The sequence below is a fragment of the Podarcis erhardii genome (assembly GCF_964252035.2).
Source record: "Podarcis erhardii genome assembly, chromosome: 4".
Classification (NCBI taxonomy): domain Eukaryota; kingdom Metazoa; phylum Chordata; class Lepidosauria; order Squamata; family Lacertidae; genus Podarcis; species Podarcis erhardii.
In genome coordinates, this window is record NC_138508.1 from 10,690,476 (window position 1) to 10,715,613 (window position 25,138).

A 25,138-nucleotide genomic window follows, 5' to 3' on the forward strand; every position below is an offset into this window, starting at 1 on the left:
CTATCTATCTTAAAGAAGAATGGCAACTTAAGCCGACAGAATATACGCAAGTCATAGACTTAACATATAGAATAAGAGAACAAGGGGGAACATATGTTTAGAGAAGACTGGGAAAGGTTTATTGAATATACGGGAAATAATGGTGTACAGCTGAAAACGCTGGCAGCATGAAGATAAAGCAGCATGAAGTTTTCTCACCTGAAAGGACAGGTAGAAGATGCTCCACTGCGCAGTCCAGAGAAGCGTTACCATGGCAAAGGCAAAGCAGGAGAAACCCAGGGCCAACAACGTCGCGATCTAAGGGAATCAAACATTAAAAACAATTTCTCCCCCCCTTTTAAAAAAATATATATATTTAAATATATAATATAAAAATATAACATAAAAATATAATATAATATATAAAATATGTTAAAATAAATTCAAAAATATATAATTTCTATTGAATGTTCTGCTTTACAATTTAAGGTACTCATTTTTACATCCTTAAGATATCAATGACTTCCCTTCGTTACTTTTGATGGCTCATTTTACATATAAAAAATCCCTGCATATTTTACAAAAACTGTACCATTCAGTATTCCCTTATTGCATCCCTCAAAATTATTTACACTGTTGAATTTATCTTCATGCTGCCAGCATTTTCAGCTGTATGCAGTTATTTCCCATATATTCAATAAATGTTTCCCAATCTTCTCTAAACGTATGTTCTTCTTGTTCTCTTATTCTGTATGTTAAGTCTGCAAGCTACGCATATTCTGTCAACTTAAGTTGCCAATCCTCTTTGGTTAGGACCTCACTCACTTTCTTTTTTTAAAAAAAAAAAAATTTAATTGGCTTTTCATAATTTTACATATTTTAACAAATCCATTTCAAACATTAAAATACAAGGTTCCTTTGAACCATCAGACCTCCTTCCCTCCCTCCATGGGTTCCATTATTTAAATTTAAGTTTGCTGTATCTTTTACCCTTAACCATCTGTTTAATAACGATAATTATTACAAATAATTCCACATTACAAGTGTCATTACATCTCTGCCAATGATTTTAACTGTTTACAGTGGTCTTTTAAATACTTTATCAATTTACTCCAGTCTTTAGAAAACACATAATAATAATAATAATAATAATAATAATAATAATAATAATAATTTATTTATACCCTGCCAATCTGGCCCAGCCACTCTGGGCGGCTTCCAACAGAATATAAAAATACAATAACCTATTAAACATTAAAAGCTTCCCTAAACAGGTCTGCCTTCAGATGTCTTCTAAAAGTCTGGTAGTTGTTGTTCTCTTTGACATCTGAAGGGAGGGCGTTCCACAGGGCGGGTGCCACCACCGAGAAGGCCCTCTGCCTGGTTCCCTGTAACTTGGCTTCTCCCAGGGAGGGAACCGCCAGAAGGCCCTCGGAGCTGGACCTCAGTGTAAAACGATGGGGGTGGAGACGCTCCTTCAGGTATACTGGGCCAAGGCCATTTAGGGCTTTCATTATTATTATTTTTAATAATATTTATTCAAATTTTAAAGGTTACAAAAGGAAAAAGGAAAAAAAATAAAAATAAAAAAGACAGAAAAAAATACAATCAATTAAAAAAGAACAAATCAATACATAGCTTTCTTTCCTTTACTTATTTCCTTGACCTCCTCACACCTCCCATTTTTGTATTCTAATTCAAGTTGTTATTTCAGCAAATCCTTCCAACCTTGTTTTTATCTTAATAATTTGTCTTAATATACTATAATTTTACATTCTCTCTTTCACTAATTCATTTTTACTTAATCCTTTATGTCATTTCTGCCAAAACCACATAATTTTCTTTTTCCAACATCTTTCTAACAATCCTTAATTTTACAATATTTTTGAAGATAAAATTTAAATTTTTTCCAATCTTCTTCCACCGACTCTTCTCTTTGGTCCCGGATTCTGCCAGTCATCTCAGCCAGTTCCATGTATTCCATCACCTTCATCTGCCATTCTTCCCGGGTGGGTAGATCTTGTGTTTTCCAATACTTTGCAATGAGTATTCTTGCTGCTGTTGTGGCGTACATAAAAAAAATTCTATCCTCCTTTCGTACCAATTGGACGACCATGCCCAAGAGAAAGGCCTCTGGTTTCTTCTGGAAGGTATATTTAAATTCCTTTTTCATTTCATTATAGATCATCTCTAAAAGGTCTTAATCTTTGGGCATGTCCACCAAAGGTGAAAGAATGTACCTTCAATCTCTTTTAGGGCTTTCAATCTCATTTAGGGGTTCAAAGTCAGCACCAACACTTTGAATTGTGCTCGGAAATGTACTGGTTTTCCTGGTTTCGGATCTTCCCCATCAGTCTTGCCATTTCCGCATATTCTATCAGTTTCATCTGCCATTCTTCTTCTGTTGGTACTTCTCCTGCTTTCCATCTCTGGGCTAGGAGCACTCTCGCTGCCATTGTCTTTTACCTTCCCTTGGTAGCTCTTACCTGCTCACTTTCCATTTTGGGGCTAACAAAACATGGGCCACAGTAAAGGTAAAGGTAAAGGGTCCAGTTGTGGCCGACTCTGGCGTTGCGGCGCTCATCTCGCTTTACTGGCCGAGGGAGTCGGCATACAGCTTCCGGGTCATGTAGCGAGCATGACTAAGCCGCTTCTGGCGAACGAGAGCAGCGCACGGAAACGCCGTTTACCTTCCCGCCGGAGCGGTACCTATTTATCAACTTGCACTTTGACGTGCTTTCGAACTGCTAGGTTGGCAGGAGCAGGGACCGAGAAACGGGAGCTCACCCTGTCGCGGGGATTCGAACCGCCGACCTTCTGATCGGCAAGTCCTAGGCTCTGTGATTTAACCCACAGCGCCACCCGCGTCCCACGGGCCGCAGTAGTGGCATACATAAACAACCTTTGTTGACACCTGGGAATTTCAGTCTGAGTTAAAAATTATTTCTTAACCCTGCAAGTGGGCGGTTGCCGGAGGCTGGGTGGCCGTCCACCATGTATGATTCAGCTGAGATTCCTGCGTTGCAGGGGCTGAACTAGATGACCCTGAGAGGTCCCTTCCAACTCGACAATTCTCTGATTCTTCAAAGTCAATGACTAACAGGGGTCAGCAAACTTTTTCAGCAGGGGGCCGGTCCACTGTCCCTCAGGCCTTAGAATCATAGAATCATAGAATCGTAGAGTTGGAAGAGACCACAAGGGACATCGAGTCCAACCCCCTGCCAAGCAGGAAACACCATCAGAGCACTCCTGACATATGGTTGTCAAGCCTCTGCTTAAAGACCTCCAAAGAAGGAGACTCCACCACACTCCTTGGCAGCATATTCCACTGTCGAACAGCTCTTACTGTCAGGAAGTTCTTCCTAATGTTTAGGTGGAATCTTCTTTCTTGTAGTTTGGATCCATTGCTCCGTGTCCGCTTCTCTGGAGCAGCAGAAAACAACCTTTCTCCCTCCTCTATGTGACATCCTTTTATATATTTGAACATGGCTATCATATCACCCCTTAACCTCCTCTTCTCCAGGCTAAACATGCCCAGCTCCCTTAGCCGTTCCTCATAAGGCATCGTTTCCAGGCCTTTGACCATTTTGGTTGCCCTCCTCTGGACACGTTCCAGTTTGTCAGTGTCCTTCTTGAACTGTGGTGCAAGGCCTTGTGGGGGGCTGGACTATATTTGGGGGGGGGGATGAACAAATTCCTATGCCCCACAAATAACCCAGAGATGCATTTCAAATAAAAGCACACATTCTACTCATGTAAAAACACACTGATTCCCAGACCGTCCGCAGGCCGGATTTAGAAGGCGATTGGGCCAGACCCAGCCCCCGAGCCTTAGTTTGCCTACCCATGGACTGCAATGGCTATGATTTACCTCTAAGTTTATGCTCTGTTGTGCTGTTGTTATTTATTGTCCGTAAGCCACTTTGGGATTCATTTGAATGAAATCTGGCGCAAAATATAATAATAATAATAATTTATTATTTATACCCCGCCCATCTGGCTGGGTATCCCCAGCCACGCTGGGTGGCTTCCAACTGAATATTGAAAACAATACAGCGTCAGACATTAAAAACTTCCCTAAACAGGGCTGCCTTCAGTTGTCTTCTAAAAGTAAAATAGTTCATTATTGCCTTGACATCTGCTGGGAAGGCAGCCACAGGGAGGGTGCTGTTATCTACTGGTTTTGAAGAATAGCTCAGTTGGTTAGAGCGTGGTGCTGATAACCCCAAGGTTGCAGGTTCTACCCCCGGTATGGAAGTGCTGGACTAGTTGATCCTCAGGGTCCCTTCCAGTTTTACAGTTCTATGATCTACTGAAGTTCTCACCCTGGGCCAGCAGGGGGATACTGTAGATAGTTATGCAAATAAGGGATTGAAAGTGACATTCAGTGATTGGATAGTTTGTATGCAAATGAAGGATTGAAAGTGACGTTCAGTGATTGGATAGTTTAGAAAGTTGCTGCAGTTACGTTGTTCTGGAGCTCTATATAAGCAGGCTGACTGAGCCCTTCAGTTCAGTTCTGTTCTGGCCTCTGAATAAATGAGCTGTTTGAAGAATTGCTGTGTCGTCTGATATGTTCGCCCACAACTTAACAGGTGCCGCTGCCGAGAAGGCCCTCTGTCTGGTTCCCTGTAACCTCACTTCTCGCAGCGAGAAATACAATCAACCAATCAAACTGTTATCAGAGGCAGTATGCCCAGTCGCTGGGCACTCCAAGTGGGGGAAATTATGTTGTGCCCAAGTCTTGCTTGTACGCTGTGCATTGAGACACCTGGTTGACCACTTTAAGAATAGGAAGCTGGACTAGGTGGGGGTTTGACCTGAACCAGCAGAGCTCTGGCATGATTTGACACAGTTGCTCTGCCGCTGGTGCCCTTGCCAGTCTCAGCTACTCTTACGGCACTAGTTCAGAGGGTGATCCGGTTCCTACACAGAGACTTGGGCCTGAAATCGTTTTATTACAAGGAAGGGCAGCAGGTTAAACGATTTACTTTGTGACTCCAGTGCAGATACAACCGCTGCCTCTCTGATATCAGACACACCGCTATGATCTGTGGAAACAAATAATAATAATAATAATAATAATAATAATTTATTTCTATCCCGCCTCCCCAGCCAAAGCCGGGCTCAGAGCAGCTAACGGTAAAAGTAACACAGTTTACATAAAATCACAATCTATTAATTGAAATACATTCTAAAATCAATTCATTCTAAAATCAATTCAGAATCAAATTAATGGCAACCATTGGGCTAGAGTTCTATGAGGATTACCAAAGGAGGGGGTATGGATTTCGATTAAATTCATTTATTGCCCTTCATCCGAAGATCACAGAGCAGTTAGAAAAGCACAAAGCTACATAAAATTGGGAACTGAGCCAATCTGAAGATCATTTGATATGCTGAGTATATGAAGATGAGTCCGTCTAGTCCACAGCTGTTCGCTCCAGTGATCGCCAACTTTTTATGGCTCCGGAGACACATTTGGAAATCTAAGGAACTCTCATGGGCACCACCGAATATCTGTTTCACAGGAGAAAGTCAGGTGATTCTCAGAAACACACACACACCTCAAACAGGCAAACTCCCCACCAAAGCTTCAAAAATTGGGATGAATGGGAAGCCTTGGTGGGCTTTGCAGAGGGTGTCTGAGCATCTCATGGGCACCATGTTGGAGACCCCAGGTCTGTTCAGAATAGTAGCAGCAGCTCTCAAGGGTCTCTCAAAGAATCTATTCCTGTTCCGATACTGCTATCAAATATCTCCTTATATCTTTGGGTTGAAAGGTCGGGGGCAAATCTGCTAAAACAAATCAAGGGACGTTGGGTGTTGAACCCAATACTTTCTACAAGCGATGTGCGCATTATGCCACCTACACGGCCCATGACTCCAGTCTTCACAGATATGGTTCCCTCCCAGAGCTTTTACAGCCTCAGTGCTGCACCTCGGTTTGGCTGCCAACCTGAACCATCCACTTGGCAAGCCTTTAATCTAAAGAGAGTTGTGCTTACCAGTAATAGCAAGAGATAGGTGAAAACGACGGCAGCGAGGATCAGGAAGACGGCAGACCAGTGAAACCAGAAGCCCAGGTTACCATAATTGTACCTAAAAATGTGATGCAAACTCGTTACGTATAGGAAGACCCAGGGTTCTAAATCTTGAAAGGCAGGGGCTTTTGTGACAGCCATGTCCCCATGGAGAGTCCAAACATTTAAGCAGGAGAAGAACATAAGAAGTTGCCTTATATTGAATCAGAGCAATGGTCCATCTAACTCAATATTGTCTACACTGGCTGCCAGCAGTTCTCCTGGAATTCAGACAGAGAGCTCTGCTTAGAGATGTGAGGATCAAACCTGAGACCTTCTGCATGCAAAAAAGGTTTTCTACCAATAAGCTGCAATCCTTTGCAATGAAGGGAGAGGAGTGGGAAATAATGCATAACATAATGCCCAATTGATAGCTGTGAATTTGTCTAATCCTCTTTTGAAGCTGCCCAAGTTGGTGGCAATTCTACAAGGCAGGCTTAAGCAGTATGTGGACTGAGAACTCCCAGAAGTGCAAGCTGGATTTTGAAGAGGCAGAGGAACCAGAGACCAAATTGCAAACATGCGCTGGATTATGGAGAAAGCTAGAGAGTTCCAGAAAGACATCTACTTCTGCTTCATTGACTATGCAAAAGCCTTTGACTGTGTCGACCACAGCAAACTATGGCAAGTTCTTAAAGAAATGGGAGTGCCTGATCACCTCATCTGTCTCTTGAGTACATGGGACAAGAAGCTACAGTTAGAAATGAATATGTGAAAATGATCTATAGGTGGTACATGACCCCAGTCAAGCTTGCAAAGATATATCATTTGCCCAATAACAACTGCTGGAAGTGTAATGAATGCGAAGGAACTTTTTATCATCTTTGGTGGACCTGCCCGAAGATTAAGGCCTACTGGGAAATGATCTATAATGAAATTAAGAAAATCCTTAAGTGGACATTTGCAAAGAAACCGGAGGCTTTTCTCTTGGGCATGGTAGGCCAAATGATTCCAAAGAAAGATAGAACATTTTTTATGTACGCAACAACAGCAGCAAGAATTCTTTTGGCAAAGTATTGGAAGACTAAAGAACTACCTACTCTGGAAGAATGGCAGACCAAGGTGACTGAATTTATGGGACTGGCAGAGATGACCGGCAGAATTCGTGACCAGAGGAGAGAGAGACAGTGGAAGAGGACTGGAAAAAATTTAAAATTTATCTTAAAAATTGTTGTAAAATTTCGGAATGTTAAGATGTCAAGGGATTTGATATAAAGAATTACAGCTGTAAAAATTTAAGCTTGAGAAAATTTTACAGAGAATTAAATATAAAAATGGATGAAGGATTGCTAAAAAAATTTAAAACAAGGATGCAGTGAAGGGGAGGTATGGGGAAGTCGTGTTATGTTTGTTTGTTTTTTGTTTATGTTGTAAAATTAATAAAAATTATTTTTTTTAAAAAAAATACAGTTAGAAATGAATATGGAACAAGTGATTGGTTCAAAATTGGGAAAGGAGTACAGCAAGGCTGTATATTGTCTCCCTGCTTATTTAACTTACATGCAGAATTCATCATGCGAAAGGCTGGGCTGGATGAATCCCAAACCAGAATTAAGATTGCCGGAAGAAATATCAACAACCTCAGATAAACAGATGACACAACCTTGATGGCAGAAAGTGAGGAGGAATTTAAAAACCTTTTAATGAGGGTGAAAGAGGAGAGCGCAAAATATGGTCTGAAGCGCAACAAAAAAAAAAAAACTAAGATCATGGCCACTGGTCCCATCACCTCCTGGCAAATAGAAGGGGAAGAAAGGGAGGCAGTGAGAGATTTTACTTCCTTGGGCTCCATGATCACTGCAGAGGGTGACAGCAGTCACAGAATTAAAAGACGCCTGCTTCTTGGGAGAAAAGCAATGACAAACCTAGACAGCATCTTAAAAAGCAGAGACACCACCTTGCCAACAAAGGCCCATATAGTTAAAGCTACGGTTTTCCCAGTAGTGATGTATGGAAGTGAGAACTGGACCATAAAGAAGGCTGATTGCCGAAGAATGGATGCTTTTGAATTATGGTGCTGGAGGAAACTCTTGAGAGTCCCATGGACGGCAAAACCTCTCCATTCTGAAGGAAATCAGCCCTGAGTACTCACTAGAAGGACAGATCCTGAAACTGAGGCTCCAGTACTTTGGCCACCTCATGAGAAGAGAAGACTCCCTGGAAAAGACCCTGGTGGTGGGAAAGATGGAGGGCACAAGGAGAAGGGGATGACAGAGGACGAGATGGTTGGACAGTGTTCTCGAAGCTACCAGCATGAGTTTGACCAAACTGCAGGAGGCAGTGGAAGACAGGAGTGCCTGGCGTGCTCTGGTCCAGGGGGTCACGAAGAGTCGGACACGACTAAACAACTAAACAACAACAACAGCAACAACAAAGTTGGTGGCCATCACTACTTCTCGTGTGAGTAAATCCCAGAATTTAACTATGCACTTTTGTCCTTCCTCAATCTTCCAGGATATGTGGTAGACACATCTCTGTACTCCAACAGAAGGGACTGGTCAGGGGCAGGGTTTAGGAACTGCTGGGAGCCTCCTGAACCTGCCACCCGAGGCTGTCATCTCACTTTGCCTAATAGCAGGGCCTCATGGACACAGAGAGACAACAGGACTGTACAAGGGTCCCCGATTATAAAACCATAGAAAACGGGAGATACGTAGCCGCTCCAGCAGCATATCTCTATTTCCTCACATCCAGAAACACAAGAAGGGCTTTTACTCTTGCTAGAAGCTCAGCCTTGCCCTCACCGGTTCTGGAAGGCTCCTATAGAAGGGTCCTGAGCACACAGAGACTTTGCACCTGCCCATTAGGGGAAATAGGAAGCCTCGAACATATATATTTTTAGGTGTCCTTTTTATGTTGAGATCTGTAGAGACACCACTGATCCTTTGCTGAAGAGGCTCGCCGATCTTTCAGACAAGTCTAAACTTAATTTTCTCCTCTTAGGCTAAGATCATAAGACGACCTGGCTGGTAGCCAGATTCTGCGCCCAGATTTGTAGGCATGGATCATCCTCTAGAATAAAATAGCTTACTAGGGAAATGCTGAAGTTGCCCTTTGGAGTGCCTCAGGGTCAATTTTTTATGGTAGCCCAAATCTCAGCTATATGGGTGTATGTATATATTTCAATTTTAACTCATGAGCTATTGCTGCAATCTGCTCCGATTGTATATTTTATATTGTATATTGTATATTTTATGAACGCTGTTTTTATTGTGTTATGTTATGTGAGCTGGTCTTTGCCCATAATAAATTATCTAATCTAATAGTAGGGCCGGTTGTGCCTCGCAGGCATTTTGGCTCCGGTACCTGCCTGGCCATTCCTTATGGGGGTGATGGGGCCTGTGGGTTGCAGAAGGAAGACGGGCAAGAAGAAGCTGGATTTCAGAAAGGGTTGCCTACCATTACTGCATTTAAGGAATCCCTGGGTTTCCCTAGACACAGTATAAAAATCATTATCTGTCAGGCTTCTTCACCCCTCCCATGGTGGCAGACAAGAAGTAGTTGTTGTTGTTGTTGTTGTTTAGTTGTGTCCGACTCTTCGTGACCCCATGGACCAGAGCACGCCAGGCACTCCTGTCTTCCACTTCCTCCCACAGTTTGGTCAAACTCATGCTGGTAGCTTCCAGAACACTGTCCAACCATCTCATCCTCTGTCATCCCCTTCTCCTTGTGCCCTCCATCTTTCCCAACATCAGGGGCAGAGAGATAGAAATGTCATCTCTCTTAGATAATGGCGTTGCTCCGAGTAAAGTCCCACCCCCTCCATCTCTCTTATTCTACGCCATCCCAGTATTGGCTGATCTGAGCTTTCTGTTCTCCTACTCTCAATGCCCATTGGGTCCTGGGAGGGAGGGCATCAGGAATGCTTTCCAAAGAAACTGAGTCTGTCAGCTGTCTCTCCCCTGGCGCTTCTTCTTCATCCTGCCCCTCTCCCAATATTTCTCAGCTTATCCCCTCTGCAGCCTTCTGCAAACCACTGTTGTAAATCCATACTGTCCTTGTTATGTACTGAAGTTCTCACCCTGGGCCAGCAGGGGGATACTGTGATAGTTATGCAAATAAGGGATCAAAAGTGACATTCAGTGATTGGATAGTTTTAGAAAATTGTTACAGTTACGTTGTACTGGAGCTCTATATAAGCAGGCTGACTGAGCCCTTCAGTTCAGTTCTCTTGTGGCCTGTGAATAAACAAGAGCTGTTTGAAGAATCGCTGTGTCCTCTGATATGTTCACCTACAACTTAACAGTCCTCCTCTTCTTGGGCAGGTTCAGGAGGAGTGTAAGCATTTCACACCTCCGTTGCTGATGTGTGGTGGTTATCACCATCATCATCATTTTTAATTTGTATACCACCTTTCTATCTTACAATACTCAAGAGGGTTTACAAGCTGAACAAACAAAAAATGTACAACTTATAACAATCTAATGCAATACAAAAATGTGATAATAAAACATAACTTTAAAATAAGCAATGTGCTTCAAAAGAGTAACATTCAACAGTCATTTGCATGGTATAAAATAATAATATCAGCATATAAAAGTTAAACAGAAATCCACTCAACAGTTACAATAATATCTAAACTATAATCAATAAAACAATGGCAAGCCACAGTACATAAAACAATACAATACACATTGAGAAGCAGAGAGTGGGGCAAGGCAGGTGGAAGGTGACCTTGCCTGGTGGAGTCTTTTATTTTATATCACATGTCTGTGTTTACTTTCTAGGCCTGGCAAACCTGAGAACAGAAGCTAGCCTTATCACTTCCTCGCTGATGTTTTTGTACTTTTTCCTTTCTGTTCTCTCTCGGAGCTGAACTGAGAAGACGTCGTGATCATTTTGTCCTGTATATAGGTAAAGGTCAAGGGACCCCTGACCATTAGGTCCAGTCGCGACCGACTCTGGGGTTGCGGCGCTCATCTCGCTTTATCGGCCGAGGGAGCCGGCGTACAGCTTCCAGGTCATATGGCCAGCATGACTAAACTGCTTCTGGCGAACCAGAGCAGCTCACAGAAATGCCATTTTACCTTCCCACTGGAGTGGTACCTATTTATCTACTTGCACTTGACGTTCTTTCGAACTGCTAGGTTGGCAGGAGCAGGGGCTGAGCAACGGGATCTCACCCCCGTGGCGGGGATTCGAACCGCCGACCTTCTGATCGGCAAGTCCTAGGCTCTGTGGTTTAACCCACTGTGCCACCCGCGTCCATTGTCCTGTATATAGTGCTTAATAAAAGCTTAGAATGAGCACACCAAAGTCCATTTTGTTTCTGCTGAGTGTGTGTGCACATAGGCATCTGCTATGTGTCGCTGGAGTGTGCTGGGACTGATGGTTTATGGACGTAACGGAGCTGCGCAACTTCAGGAAGATGCCCAGAGAGGTTTGTCTCATCTCAGGGGCTGCGTGGACACCCTGGCGTACTCCGACAAGGATTTCTCCACCATTCCTCCTCAGTCCAGTCCCTGACATTATCCTAGACCAGGGGCTCCCAGATTGCAGTCTGCAGAACACCACCGTTCCACGGGCTTCATTCCCATGGTCCATGTCCTATCTTTCAAAAACAATGGCAATGTGGACTGATAGGAATTTTATGGTCTTAGATATATGGTAATGTTCATAAGTGTACCAACCAAGCACGTACATAGATCAGCACAGGAAGACCGACCTGGAACCATTTTGATTCCTAAACTGACCAAATCTTTTCTCTGCAAGGTCAAAATGGAAAAGCCTCCCCACTGTCTTTTCCTTCACAAACCCTGTCTTAAGGGTATGTCTGTGTTTGAATAGGGTGTGAGCCTGTGACCTGGCCCAGGAACTAAGTATTTATCACTACAAAAGACTGGCCAGGCTCCCCAGGCAATCCAATCAAGTAACCTGCCAGACAGGAGATAAACAAGGACAGGAGAAAAACAACATTCAAATTTCTGTTTTAGACCGCCTTTTTTGTGATGTAGGTGTGATGTATCTGAGGGGTGGTCTTAGGTTACACCTCTTCTGTGATGTATGTGTGATGTTTCTGGGGGTGGTCTTGATCTACAGGGTGGCAATTTCAAAAGTCTTTATAAGGCCTTGCATGCCATTTTTCTGGGTCCCTCCTCCCTCCTGCAGGTGAGGGGAGCACCCTGTTGCAACAGATCAATAAAGATCAAGTTTACTAGCTGCTTTTGCTTCTCAATATTCTCTGGTTGGCCTCTGTTATTCTCTCCTACCAATAGGGAACCTATGTAAGGATTCTATATGGGCTCTGGGATACCCCATAAGGGAAAAGGGCAATTTTTGTTTACAACAGGACCTTGCGGGTGTTTATGTAATTCGAAATTGTAACACAATAGCATACAATACAAGAAATAAAAGCTGCAGTACATACCCAGTTAAAAATAACGCAGCATCTTCCACCACGTTAAGCACCCTTTTCCAGCCACTTCTGGGTCACCACAATGCGCACATGTGCGGTTGTGTGCCAATTGGACACATGTAAATCGGTCGTGGTCTGTATTACCACTTCCTCCACTCCTAGAAGAAACCCTTTTCTTTAAGGTTGTTGCTTTCAGAGGTCAGATAACCAGAGCACCTACCAGTCAAAATTATGGTAGTCATTCTTGGTTTCTCCCCACAGGTACAGAAAGACGAACCAAAGGCAGAATGCCAGGCACACCAAGAGGAAAAAGATGCACTCCCTCTGGAAACAAAGGGAAAGAAAACCCGAATGAGAGGTCAGTAATTATAAAAATAAAAGCTAACGGGAATCTGCATTCACCTTGCAGCAGCAGCACTGGCCCTGCTCGATCCTGTTCTGGCGATCCCGTTGCCACTGACAGCTGTACAAACCAGCCAGGCAGCGGATGAAGCATCGGTGTTCATAACGATGCAGCAAACTCATCCAAGGTTTCCTTAGTTGTCCAACGGTGACAAGGCGGACGTCCATTTCTGGGTCTTCTACATTATCCTCCACCTGAAATAAGAACTCTGAGAGTCAACTGTTTTTGCTCAGGTCTTTGCATATGCTACATGTCTCCTAAGGGTTCCTAATTTGTTTGTTTTTTAAAAAAATTCACATCTCTAGTCTGTTGTGAAGTGTGCAGCTTGTGCACAAACTTTCTCTTCACGCGTGCAACCCTCTTTCAACTTCAAGTCCTGAGCATGTCCTAAAACTGGTACTTTATGGAGTCGGAGAACACCACTGAGTAATAATAAAAATCGCAATAATTTTATTATTTATACCCTGCCCATTTGGCTGGGTTGCCTCAGCCACTCTGGGCGGCTTCCAACACATGTAAAAACATAATAGAATATTAAATATTAAAAACATTCCAATACAGGGCTGCCTTCAGATGTCTTCTAAAAGTTGTGTAGTTCTTAATCTCCTTGAAATTTGATGGGAGGGCGTTCCACAGGGCAGGTGCCACCACTGAGAAGGCCCTCTGCCTGATTCCCTGTAGCTTCACCTTTTGCAGTGAAGGACCCACTAGAAGACCCTTGAAGATGGACTTCAGTGTCCAGTGTCCAGGGTGGAGGCACTCCTTCAGGTATACTGGGCTGAGACCGTTTAGGGCTTTAAAGGTCAGCACCAACACTTTGAATTGTGCTCCTTAAACATACTGGGAGCCAGTGAAGATCCTTTAGGACTGATGGTCACAGAAGCCAGTCCCTGTCACCCATCTAGTAGCTGCATTCCAGGATTAAATCAGAAACCAGGACAGCTTCTCTAAATCAGGGATGTCCCTGGAAAATAGGGCACTTGGAGTGTCTGATTTACTTGTTTGCATTGTGATTTTAAGCGGGTGGCGCTGTGGGTTAAACCACAGAGCCTAGGACTTGCTGATCAGAAGGTCGGTGGTTCGAATCCCCGCAACGGGGTGAGCTCCCGTTGCTCGGTCCCTGCTCCTGCCAACCTTGCAGTTCGAAAGCACATCAAAGTGCAAGTAGATAAATGGGCACCGCTCCGGCGGGAAGGTAAACGGTGTTTCCATGCGCTGCTCTGGTTCGCCAGAAGTGGCTTAGTCATGCTGGCCACATGACCTGGAAGCTGTACGCCGGCTCCCTCGGCCTGTAAAGCGAGATGAGCACCGCAACCCCAGAGTCGGCCACGACTGGACCTAATGGTCAGGGGATCCTTTACCTTTACCTTTAAACATCAACCAGAGGCTTTGCTATGAGCATAATATACATTTTTAAATGCAGGAACCTTTTCAGGAGAGCCTAGAAGAGTCTGCCCTTCACCTACAGAGAGAACGGTCCCCACCCAGGTACTATGTAATCCAGAATAAATTGACTGATCTGATTTATGTACCCTCAAGGAAGCCAGTTCCATTCCCTGTCCTTACCCAATGTACCTCGGTTGCTACTCAATCCAAGGTATCTTCCTGCCAAAAAATCAACATTCCAGCATCCACAGGCCTCCCAGTTAAGCACTAAACTGCCACAGAACCTTCTAATGTGTTGGAACAAGCACTATTGCAACTTTCAAAAAATCCAGGTCACCATGAAGAATGCTTAGATGAGGACAATAGTTCAGAAAGTGGCCAGATTGTAGAGTCCAGAACATCTGTAGGGCAGCAGTTTTTGGAAAGGTTGGCCAAGAGGAACCAAGTTGGTTTTTGTTCTGATCAGCTGGCAAAATGGCCTTCTCGGCTTCTTTCCCTTGGACCCTTAACAAACTACACTTCCCATGATTCTTTGGGAAAGCCATGGCTGTTTAAAGCGTCACGATGCAGATAGGACTTTAGGCAAATGCAACCCAGAGGTCGTGCTGTGCATGTTGCTGAAGAATGCCACGTTTAAAATACAAGTTTTGGCATGAAATAAATCAAACACTTTCCCCACTTACATTTGCATGCCCCTCAGAAGATTGGTAAGGGGGCATTGGGGGCATTTTCACAAGGCCAAACCATATCACAAAAAAGGGAGCTCCCCATTTCATCTCTGTCCTCTAAAGGCCTTCAACCTGTCCCCAGTTATTATTACATTTAACACAGGACCAATGAGCTTGTGGTCCTCCAGATATCTGTCAGGAGCTCATTCTACACTCGAGTAGGACCCTCGTAGAGACACATGCCGAACTGGCATGTTATCTCCCTCCTGGCCTTTCGTTCAGGAGCTTCTAAAGCTTTCTTCTGCCCAAACATCGCAGCGACCGATGCCAACCGACACCGGCACGCTTAGGGATTCGCAGAGTCTTTGCAGCTTGCGTAACAGACCTCAGCAACTCAGCATTTTGGCTAATCTACCTTGTTTACATATAAACACACATGGAACACTGCAACATGGCTCCCTCTTTCTCTAGCATCAGACAGCAAAGAGAAAAAGAACAAAGGACAATAGTCCCACTTCATGGAACACAATAATTATAACAACAACAACAACAACAACAACAACAACAACAACAACAAATTTTATTTATATCCCGCCCTCCCCAGCCGAAGCCAGGCTCCTGTCTCCGTCACTTCCCACTCTGTGGAATCAAAACATATACTGTCATGTGATAGACAACAATCCCATGACTGCAATCATGGAGCAGGAATTCTAAAAATATCATCCACCAGATATTTTTCATCTGGCCTTCACCATAAGTTCCTAAGGTATGTTACAATAATCAGCAACATTTGGAACAGTTTAATACAACGCACAATCACAAAAGGGACGCAGGTGGTGCTGTGGTCTAAAATACTGAGCCTCTTGGGTTCAGCAGTTCGAACCTCCGCGATGCGGTAAGCTCCCGTTGTTCCGTCCCTGCTCCTGCCAACCTAGCAGTTCGAAAGCACCCCAAAAAGTGCAAGTAGATAAATAGGTACTGCTCTGGCGGGAAGGCAAACAGCATTTCCGTGTGCTGCTCTGGTTCGCCAGAAGCGGCTCAGTCATGCTGGCCACATGACCTGGGAGCTGTACGCTGGCTCCCTCGGAGAGTAAAGCGAGATGAGCGCCGCAACCCCAGAGTCAGCCACGACTGGACCTAATGGTCGGGGGTCCCTTTACCTTTACTACAAACTAAACTACTGGCTTGCATGAGTGTTACAGCTCCCTATAGAGAATTCTCTCTTGCAGGCTACCACCCCCTCCTCCCTTCCAAGATGGCCCCCTTCACTCTTAATGCCCAAGATAGTGTTGGACTACAGTTACCATCATCCCTGACAACTTGCTACCTGAAACTGGAACAGGATGGGAGCTGGGAGTCCAAGAACTCTCCTCCAACCCAGTCCATTTAGACCAGGCAAAGGTGGGACTCAGTTTCACATTAGATTTCCAATGGTGAGAGAAGTGGTAAGAATGCACGGAAGTTTTACAAACCCAGTGGATTCCGTCCTGGTTCCTTTACTGTAAGGGATCCTGTATCAAACAGAAGTAAAAGGGTGGGTGGAGAGAGTAACTGGATATTTCAGGGCAGGAGGAATTACAGAAACAGAATATGCAAGAGCGCGATCTGATCCCCAAGCAAACGGGAGTGGAGGAATCCAGTTCTCAAGTTAGTTGCTCTTAGATTATGTGGCTCCCATCCTATTCTTTGTAGAGTCTTTTCTCAAGTCAGTCAAAGGCCTGAATTTTTAAGGCTGACTCTCCTTTTAAAGTATTTTTTTCTTTAATAGCACAAGCACGTGTCGCACCGGCCCCGGAAGTGACTTTTAAAATGGCAAAACCGGCCCTAAAATAGCCCCGGAGAAAGGGCAGAAAAACAGGACTCCCATGAGCCTTTGCAAGTGCAATCCCAGGAGCCTTTGCACCAAACACTGAATCCTGTGCAAAGCTGGAGTTTCAGCAAATTCACATTTCAGCAGCAATTTGCAATTATATTCATCATCTTCATCACTAATTGAATTTATATACCACCCTATACCTGTGGGTCTCAGGGTAGTTCACAGAATAAAATCAAGATATAAAACAACCACAAAATAAATAATAAAAATAAAAACAACCCAATAGTGAAAATTCATCAGCATTTTAGTGCGAATTTCTCCTAATAAACACATTTTTGCTACTCCTCTTTGAACAATAAATTTCCTCATATCTGATGCATTATGTATGTTATCTTTCGCTAATATACTTTCCTTTGATATATGCATTTTGGTTGGAAAATTGCATCAGATTTCAAAGAAAGGGCTGCTGTGTTTCACTTTGCATATTGGTTTGAGGAGTGTAGATTGGGTGTTTTCTCATTAAAACGCAAACAAAATCGAATTCCTTCTCCATCCCTGTAGAAGACAACCTTTAAACTGAACCCCCGGGTGTCTAAAAATAAACCCAACTTTAAGCCTTTTCCCACTCTCTCTTTTAAGGTAAAGGTAAAGGGACCCCTGACCATTAGATCCAGTCGTGGCTGACTCTGGGGTTGCGGCACTCATCTGGCTTTCTTGGCTGAGCAAGCCGGCGTACAGCTTCCGGGTCATGTGGCCAGCAGGACTAAGCCGCTTCTGGCGAACCAGAGCAGCACACGGAAATGCCGTTTACCTTCCCGCCAGAGTGGTACCTATTTATCTACTTGCACTATGATGTGCTTTCGAACTGCTAGGTTGGCAGGAGCAGGGACCGAGCAACGGGAGCTCACCCCGTTGCGGGGATTCGAACCACAAACCTTCTGATCGGCAAGTCCTAGGCTCTGTGGTTTAACCCACAGCACCACCTGTGTCATCTCTCTTTTACTGAAGGTTAAAAAGCTGTAGTTGCCTAGCATATGCAAGAACTTTCCTAACACTGTTCACAATAGATTTGCAACAGTAATCACTCCAGTTTTTTAAAAAAACATATTTACATATACTGTTAAAAGCTATTAAAACTGATAGATTGCTTATGCTTAAATCTATAACAACAGATGTGTGCTTTGCTGAAAATGTGATTCTTCACAAAGAGTTGTTCTCTTGGACATGTTGAGGAATATTTGGACTCTTTGGCTTTGAGATATTGAGTTGCGTATGCCTTTATTGTTTTGGCATTGTAAATATCATTTAAGTACTAGAAGGTGTTGAATTTTCGTACATTACTGCTAATCATATAACTGCAAAGTTGGAAGGGACCCTAAGGGCCATCTAGTCCAACCCCCTGCAATGCAGGAATTTTTTTTTGCCCAAGGTGGGGCTCTTAACCCCTGACCCTGACATTAAGAGTCTCATGCTCTACCAGCAAAACAAAATATAATTTTAAACCCGCTTCGTCGTTCAGCTGCAAGCTAGAACAACTCTTCCGAATGAGCTATCCAATTAATCTTTTGCAAACCACATACAGTAGTACCTCAAGTTAAGTACTTAATTCATTCTGGAGGTCCATTCTTAACCTGAAACTGTTCTTAACCTGAAGCACCACTTTAGCTAATGGGGCCTCCTGCTGCTGCCGTGCCGCCGGAGCACGATTTCTGTTCTCATTCTGAAGCAAAGTTCTTAACCTGAAGCACTATTTCTGGGTTAGCGGAGTCTGTAACCTGAAGCTTATGTAACCTGAAGTGTATGTAACCCGAGGTACCACTGTAGAGAGTTATTTAGTTTGGGAAAGTATGATTCTGCCTCTTGGTTGTTTTGGCTTCAGCGACAACTTTGGGAACTGGCTACGGCTTCCCTCCAGATGTTAACATTTCACAGATTACTTGCTGTTCCATTTGCAAGCTGACGGGAAGCCTCCTTGCCAGATGTTTTGCAAACTCTCGCTGCCACTGATCCCCTTCTGCTGTTGGCACTGGCCAAAAGAGGGGGTCTCCCAACTCATCCATCCGTTTTAGATGTGTGCTCACGGCCCGTTATATAGGAAGAAATCACTTGGAACGCCGAGTGGCTTTCGAGACTTCTTAATAAAATGCATCCATCCGAGCCAAGGGTGAGTTTTTCCCCTTTGCCAAAGGATTTGTTCCTGCTCGCCCGTTTGCAAAAGGTCGCTTCATTAGCACTCTGTTCCCATCCACCGAGGATGGAGATCTGGGGTCGGTTTTGGGGCAAAAGGAATAGAAATCCTCACACTTCCAAAACCGTTACTCTGCAGGGAATCTTAATAAGGGCATTAACAACCAAGGCAGCATCCAGGGACAGAGATGCCACTCACCTCAGATTTCTTTTCCCAAAACGATTTGAAGTTCTCCTCCTTTGAGCGCCCTCCCATTCACCGCCTCCTTTCCGTGGTGGTGACCTCTGCTTGTTATATCTCCGCAGCCAAAGAGAAGTACAGCTGGAATCTCCGAAGTAGGAAAGGAGGGCTGTGAACAGCTAAGCTCCTCCCACAGTGGGCGGGGCATTTGCCATCTGTGACCGTTGTTCTTTTTCTTTAAAAGCTCAATCCAAAGGCGGCTGGAAAAGATTGAAATGTAATCCAAATGGGGAAAGTTGTTTGCCATATGGCGGTGCAACAGACAGACAGGGAGGGAGGGAGGGAGGGAGGAAGAAGGAAGAATTTGGTTCTCAGTGTTCTTGCTTCCACATCAGACACAAACAATTTGATTTAAACATTCTGCCAACGGATATTATTTTTTTGAGCATCTGTGCTTGGAAAAATCATAAAGCAGATCTGGAGTATGGCAAATGGGAAGGAATCATTTCCATTGTTTAAGGTTTCTACAGAAAACAGTTTCGTTCATATTACATGCAATACATGCGTTGGGTGAGGTAGAATCCACAGAGCACATTTTACTGAGCTGTCCCTTCTACAACGATTTAAGACAGTATCTTATAACCCCATACTTACCCCAGCTCAGTCCCCGACAAAGAGGAAAGCAGACAGCATATCTGCTAAATAAGTCTTCTGGGGAAAAAACTTTGTCAGTGGCTAAATTCCTTTTCCTGGCACTTAAGTGTCGGAAACGTATAACTGAATGCCTTGATGTGGGTTATCTGTGAGAGGTTTAGTACTGTGGCCCTACCTTATTTATGTACCCCTATGATGTTTTAGTTTATAATTCTGTATCGTGTTTTATCTCTGACTATCGGTCGAATAAAGGAAATTGATGATATTACATGCAATAATTTTTCCATTTTCAGTCTCCTCCTCCTGGTGTCTCATTCAGATTGGTATCTCAGTGCTTGAACTTAATAAAAAAATCCTGATGAACTATCTTGGACAGACAAGAGCACTTTGAAGTTGAAAAAATGTAAATCCAATTAGAAAAGAGCCTTCTTTTGGGAAACTGGAGGAAGGCTGGAGAATAAAGGAGTGGGGGAACTACCAGCCGCACAAAAGGAAGTTTGTTTGCTATTGTGTAACTGTCTGAGGCTGTTCGGGGATATGAATTTGGCCACAGCCCTTTGAAAAGCAGGAAATCCGTGAAGCTCTGATTAGAGAACCGCATACCTCACCCCTGAGTGGCATGAGAATTTCAAGAAACACAGCCCTGTTGTCAGCCTTGAAATGCTCCTTTCAAATCATTAACTAATTGGGCAATGGTCCCTCCAGCTCGAGAGGTGCTGGGAGATCCTAATTCCCCCCTCACAGAACTACAATTCCCAGAGTTCCCAGGGAAGAGGGGTCGACTTGCTTGGCAGGGGGTTGGACTCGATGGCCCTTGTGGTCTCTTCCAACTCTATGATTCTATGATTCTATGATTCTATGACTGTTAAGTAGGGCTGCCATATTTCAAAAAGCCGGAACAAAAATGTTGTAAGAAAAAGGCATAATAACGAACTAAGGAGGAGACAGTTTACGAAAAACAAAAAGATAACCTTGTTGAGGATAGAGGAAGTCAATTGGAAGAAAAGAAGAACTGAGATATGGTGTATATAAATTGTTGGCTATTTGTTTCGTATAAGTTTTCGTACGTTGTTATGCTTTATTTGTATTTCTTTGGTTTCTTGTTTTTTCTTTCGATTGTGTATTATTATTTTCATGTTTAGTTTTACAAATGTGTGTGTATGTGCTGTAAATAAACTCATTAAAAAGAGAGAGAGAGAGAGAGAGATTTTGGGGAGGTGGAATCCATGACTGTTTAGAAGTGGTAAAGGTAAAGGTAAAGGGACCCCTGACCATTAGGTCCAGTCATGGCTGACTCTGGGGTTGTGGCGCTCATCTCGCTTTACAGGCCGAGGGAGCGTACAGCTTCCGGGTCATGTGGCCAGCATGACCAAGCCACTTCTGGCGAACCAGAGCAGCACACGGAAACGCCGTTTACTTTCCCGCTGGAGCGGTACCTATTTATCTACTTGCACCTTGACGTGCTTTCAAACTGCTAGGTTGGCAGAAGCAGGGACCGAGCAACAGGAGCTCACCCCATCGTGGGGATTCGAACTGCCGACCTTCTGATCGGCAAGCCCTAGGCTCTGTGGTTTAAAGGCTCTGTCCCTTTAGAAGTGGTACGATCCTGCTTTCAATGCCTAGTGCAGATGAGGTTTATTCTCCTGCTCTGACGTGAAGGCTTTCCCCTCCTCATTGCCAGCTTATGAAACTCCGAAGATTATCTACCATAAAACCACTCCTGGGTCACAATATGTTGAATTGACAACAGCCTCTCTGCCGCAGTGTCACTCTGAGGGTCAACATCCTTTACTTCAAGGGGAAATTGCTCTGATTTGATGACTACCCCAGAGAGCTATGAAGCCATAAACTTGATTTCTGAAATGCGCGTGGCATGCGGGGGGGGAAATCTGAGGATTGGCATCGTTTTATAACATGTGCACTGCCCTTTACGACGGCAATCACACCTTGAACTCTACGGGGTTGCCGAAATGAATAAAAAGTCCGGGAGATGGGAGACCAAGCAGAAGAGAGAATTGCCTGTCATTAAGGAAATGATTTATCCAAGTCAGAATGATCTCTGTGTTCTGTGCTGGGAAGGGATTCCCTGCACCCCAAGTGAGATTTGTGAGCATCACTTTTCCAGTTAAATGTCAGGCGCCTTTTCCTGTAGCCATTGGCTTCATCTAGGCAGCAGGGTTAAAGCTACAAAGCTGGGAAACCCAGCCAGATGGGTGGGGTATAAATATATTATCCTTTCCCCTGGGCTGTGTCCAGAAGGTGGTACTGGAAGAAACGGACCATTTGGATCCCTTCCAGTTGGGATTCAGGCCTCATCATGGGACTGAAACTGCCTTGGTTGATGATCTCCGGCGGGCTAGGGACAAAGGTGAGAGCTGTTTCCTAGTTCTGCTGAATCTCTCAGAGGCGTTTGATACCATCAACCATAACATCCTTCTGGACCGTCTTGAGGGGCTGGGAGCTGGGGGCACTGTCATACAGTGGTTTCGCTCCTTCCTCCTGGGCCGTGTTCAGAAAGTGGTGGGGGGGAAGAGTGTTCAGACCCCTGGGCTCTCACTTGTGGGGTGCCTCAGGGTCCCGTCCTCTCCCTCATGCTTTTTAATATCTATATGAAGCCGCTGGGAGAGATCATCAGGTGGTTTGGGCTGGGTGTTCATCAGTATGCGATGACACCCAGCTCTACCTCTCTTTTAAATCAGAACCAGTGAAGGCGGTGAAGGTCCTGTGTGAGTGTCTGGAGGCAGTTGGAGGATGGATAGCGGCTAACAGATTGAGGTTGAATCCTGACAAGACAGAAGTACAGTTTCGGGGGGACAGGGGGCGGGCTGGTGTGGAGGACTCCCTGGTCCTGAATGGGGTAACTGTGTCCCTGAAGGACCAGGTGCGCAGCCTGGAAGTCATTTTGGACTCACAGCTGTCCATGGAGGTGCAGGTGAAATCTGTGCCCAGGGCAGCTGATTATCAGCTCCATCTGGTACACAGGATGAGACCCTCCCTGCCCACAGACTGTCTCACCAGAGTGGTGCATGCTCTAGTTATCTCCCACTTGGACTATTGCCATGCGCTCTACGTGGAGCTACCTTTGAAGGTGACCCGGAAACTGCAATTAATCCAGAATGTGGCAGCTAGACTGGTGACTGGGAGCGGCTGCCAGGACCACATAACATCGGTCCTGAGAGATCTGCATTGGCTCCCAGTATGTTTCTAAGCACAATTCAAAGTGTTGGTGCTGACCTTTAAAGCCCTAAACGGCCTCGGCCCAGTATACCTGAATGAGCGTCTCCATCTCCATTGTTCAGCCCGGACACTGAGGTCCAGTTCCAAGGGCCTTCTGGCAGTGCCTCATTGTGAGAAGGGAGGTTACAGGGAACCAGACAGAGGGCCTTCTGGGTAGTGGCGCCCTCCCATCAGATGTCAAGGAAATAAGCAGCTATCTTATTTTTAAAAGACATCTGAAGGCAGCCTTGTTCAGGGAAGTTTTTAAATTTAATGCTGTACTGTTTTTAACATTTGATTGTGAGCCGCCCAGAGTGGTTGGGGAAACTCAGCCAGATGGTTGGGGTATGAATAATTTATTATTATTATTATTATTATTATTATTATTATTATTATTATTATTATGGCCAGGTCTTCCCTGGTCCTCTGAGGAGTATATAGTCCACTCACCTGTGTCCAGTGGCAGAGATGCTTCTTTATGCCTCCAGGGACAAAATGTAGGCTCTGGTACCAGTTGGTCCTTACCGGAAGGAATGGAGAATGTATCCCTCTCCTGAAGCAAGAGGTCTCTGCATCTCAGGGTCACTGGTCCAGAGCCATGATGGAAGGTGGTCTGGGAGACGGCTGGTCCACCCAGCGAGCTTTAGCTTGTGATGTTCTCCATGTTTCCATCCTGCCTTTCCATACTTTTTGAGATCTGTTATGAAATCACTAGAAACCTAGACAGCATCTTAAAAAGCATCACCTTGCCAACAAAGGTCCGTATAGTTAAAGCTATGGTTTTCCCAGTAGTGATGTATGGAAGTGAGAGCTGGACCATAAAGAAGGCAGATCGCCGAAGAATTGATGCTTTTGAATTCTGGTGCTGGAGGAGACCCTGGAGAGTCCCATGGACTGCAAGAAGATCAAACCTATCCATTCTGAAGGAAATCAGCCCTGAGTGCTCACTGGAAGGACAGATCCTGAAGCTGAGGCTCCAATATTTTGGCCACCTCATGAGAAGAGAAGACTCCCTGGAAAGGTCCCTGATGCTGGGAAAGATGGAGGGCACAAGGAGAAGGGGACCACAGAGGACGAGATGGTTGGACAGTGTTCTTGAAGCTACCAGCATGAGTTTGACCAAACTGCGGGAGGCAGTGGAAGACAGGAGTGCCTGGCGTGCTCTGGTCCATGGGGTCACGAAGAGTCAGACACGACTAAATGACTAAACAACAACAAACAACATGAAATCACTGGGTGCGATCATCTGGACCCTTGGGTCGAGGCACCCTCAGGCCATTCCTGTCTTCCGATCCCAGAGAGGGCCAGTCCGGTGAAGGTGGAAGCGCTGTTGACCAGAGTGATGTTCCACAGCCAGTTCCAGGAGGTCTTGCTAGCCAAGGAGACAGGATATGCCCCAAGGCCACCAGAACACATGGTTGCAAGTCCTAGCTCTTGGTGGGGAAGTTTGAGGCTCGGTTGGGTTGCGGCCATGACTTAGATGCCCCTCTCAGACTAAAATAACAACGCTAACTTGAACTCTATACGGTCCATAAGATCATTTATGCAGGCTATAATCCATACCTCAAAAGGCTTGGTCTCCAGGTATTGCAAAGGGCATAGCAACCGAGATGGGTCTCCTGAGCCAATCAGAAGGCTTTGAGGCTGGAAACTTCTGGAACCTTGGCATACATGCATTCCCACACAGCTGAAACCATTTCCCATTTAGCAGGCCTCATTCCTGGCCTTGAAACAGAGTACAGCTAGATAACACAATGACTCAGCCCGATAAGATTGTTTTGAGTGCCAAAAAGCAGTTTCTTTACCCAGAGGCAAGGAAGCCCTTTTTTGACACACTTTGTAGGGTTGCCGTATTTCAAACAGTGAAAATCCGGACCCTCTTTTTGGCAAAATTGTTGAGCCTTTTTTGGTTTTGCCCAAAGTTGTTGAGCTTTTTTGGGCAAAATCACAAAAAAAACCACCCCATTTTAAAGCTATTTTTATAGAAAATTGGCAGAAAAGGCACTGCCGACACAGGATACCATTTGTCCAGATTTTCCCGAACATTCAACCAATTTCTGCCCAAACACTGCTGCCGACTGCAGTATTCCAGGATTATCCAGACATATGGCAACCCTACACTTTTGCAGGTGGGGATGTGCTTTGAATAGATGGCGGGTGGCGCTATGGGTTAAACCACTGAGCCTAGGACTTGCCGATCAGAAGGTCGG

General features: G+C 44.7%; 1 protein-coding gene across 4 annotated transcripts in view; it reads right to left on the minus strand.

The window, feature by feature from the left end:
* GDPD4 (glycerophosphodiester phosphodiesterase domain containing 4) overlaps window positions 1-19,257 on the minus strand; it is a 42,446-nt gene extending 23,189 nt beyond the window's left edge. The window contains exons 1-6 of one of the 4 annotated variants that reach the window (XM_081860456.1): window positions 19,077-19,256; window positions 12,820-13,014; window positions 12,638-12,741; window positions 5,988-6,081; window positions 4,971-5,030; window positions 199-297 (exon numbers count right to left, since the gene is read on the minus strand). In XM_081860456.1, coding sequence (XP_081716582.1) covers window positions 199-297; window positions 4,971-5,030; window positions 5,988-6,081; window positions 12,638-12,741; window positions 12,820-13,014; window positions 19,077-19,133 — 609 coding nt within the window. In that variant the 5' untranslated portion in view covers window positions 19,134-19,256. Of the gene's footprint in view, window positions 1-198; window positions 298-4,970; window positions 5,031-5,987; window positions 6,082-12,637; window positions 12,742-12,819; window positions 13,015-14,386; window positions 14,603-19,076 lie in introns of those variants that run through there. The other 3 variants (XM_081860457.1, XM_081860459.1, XM_081860458.1) reach the window with 3 other exon arrangements.
* Window positions 19,258-25,138: the final 5,881 nt, after the last annotated feature.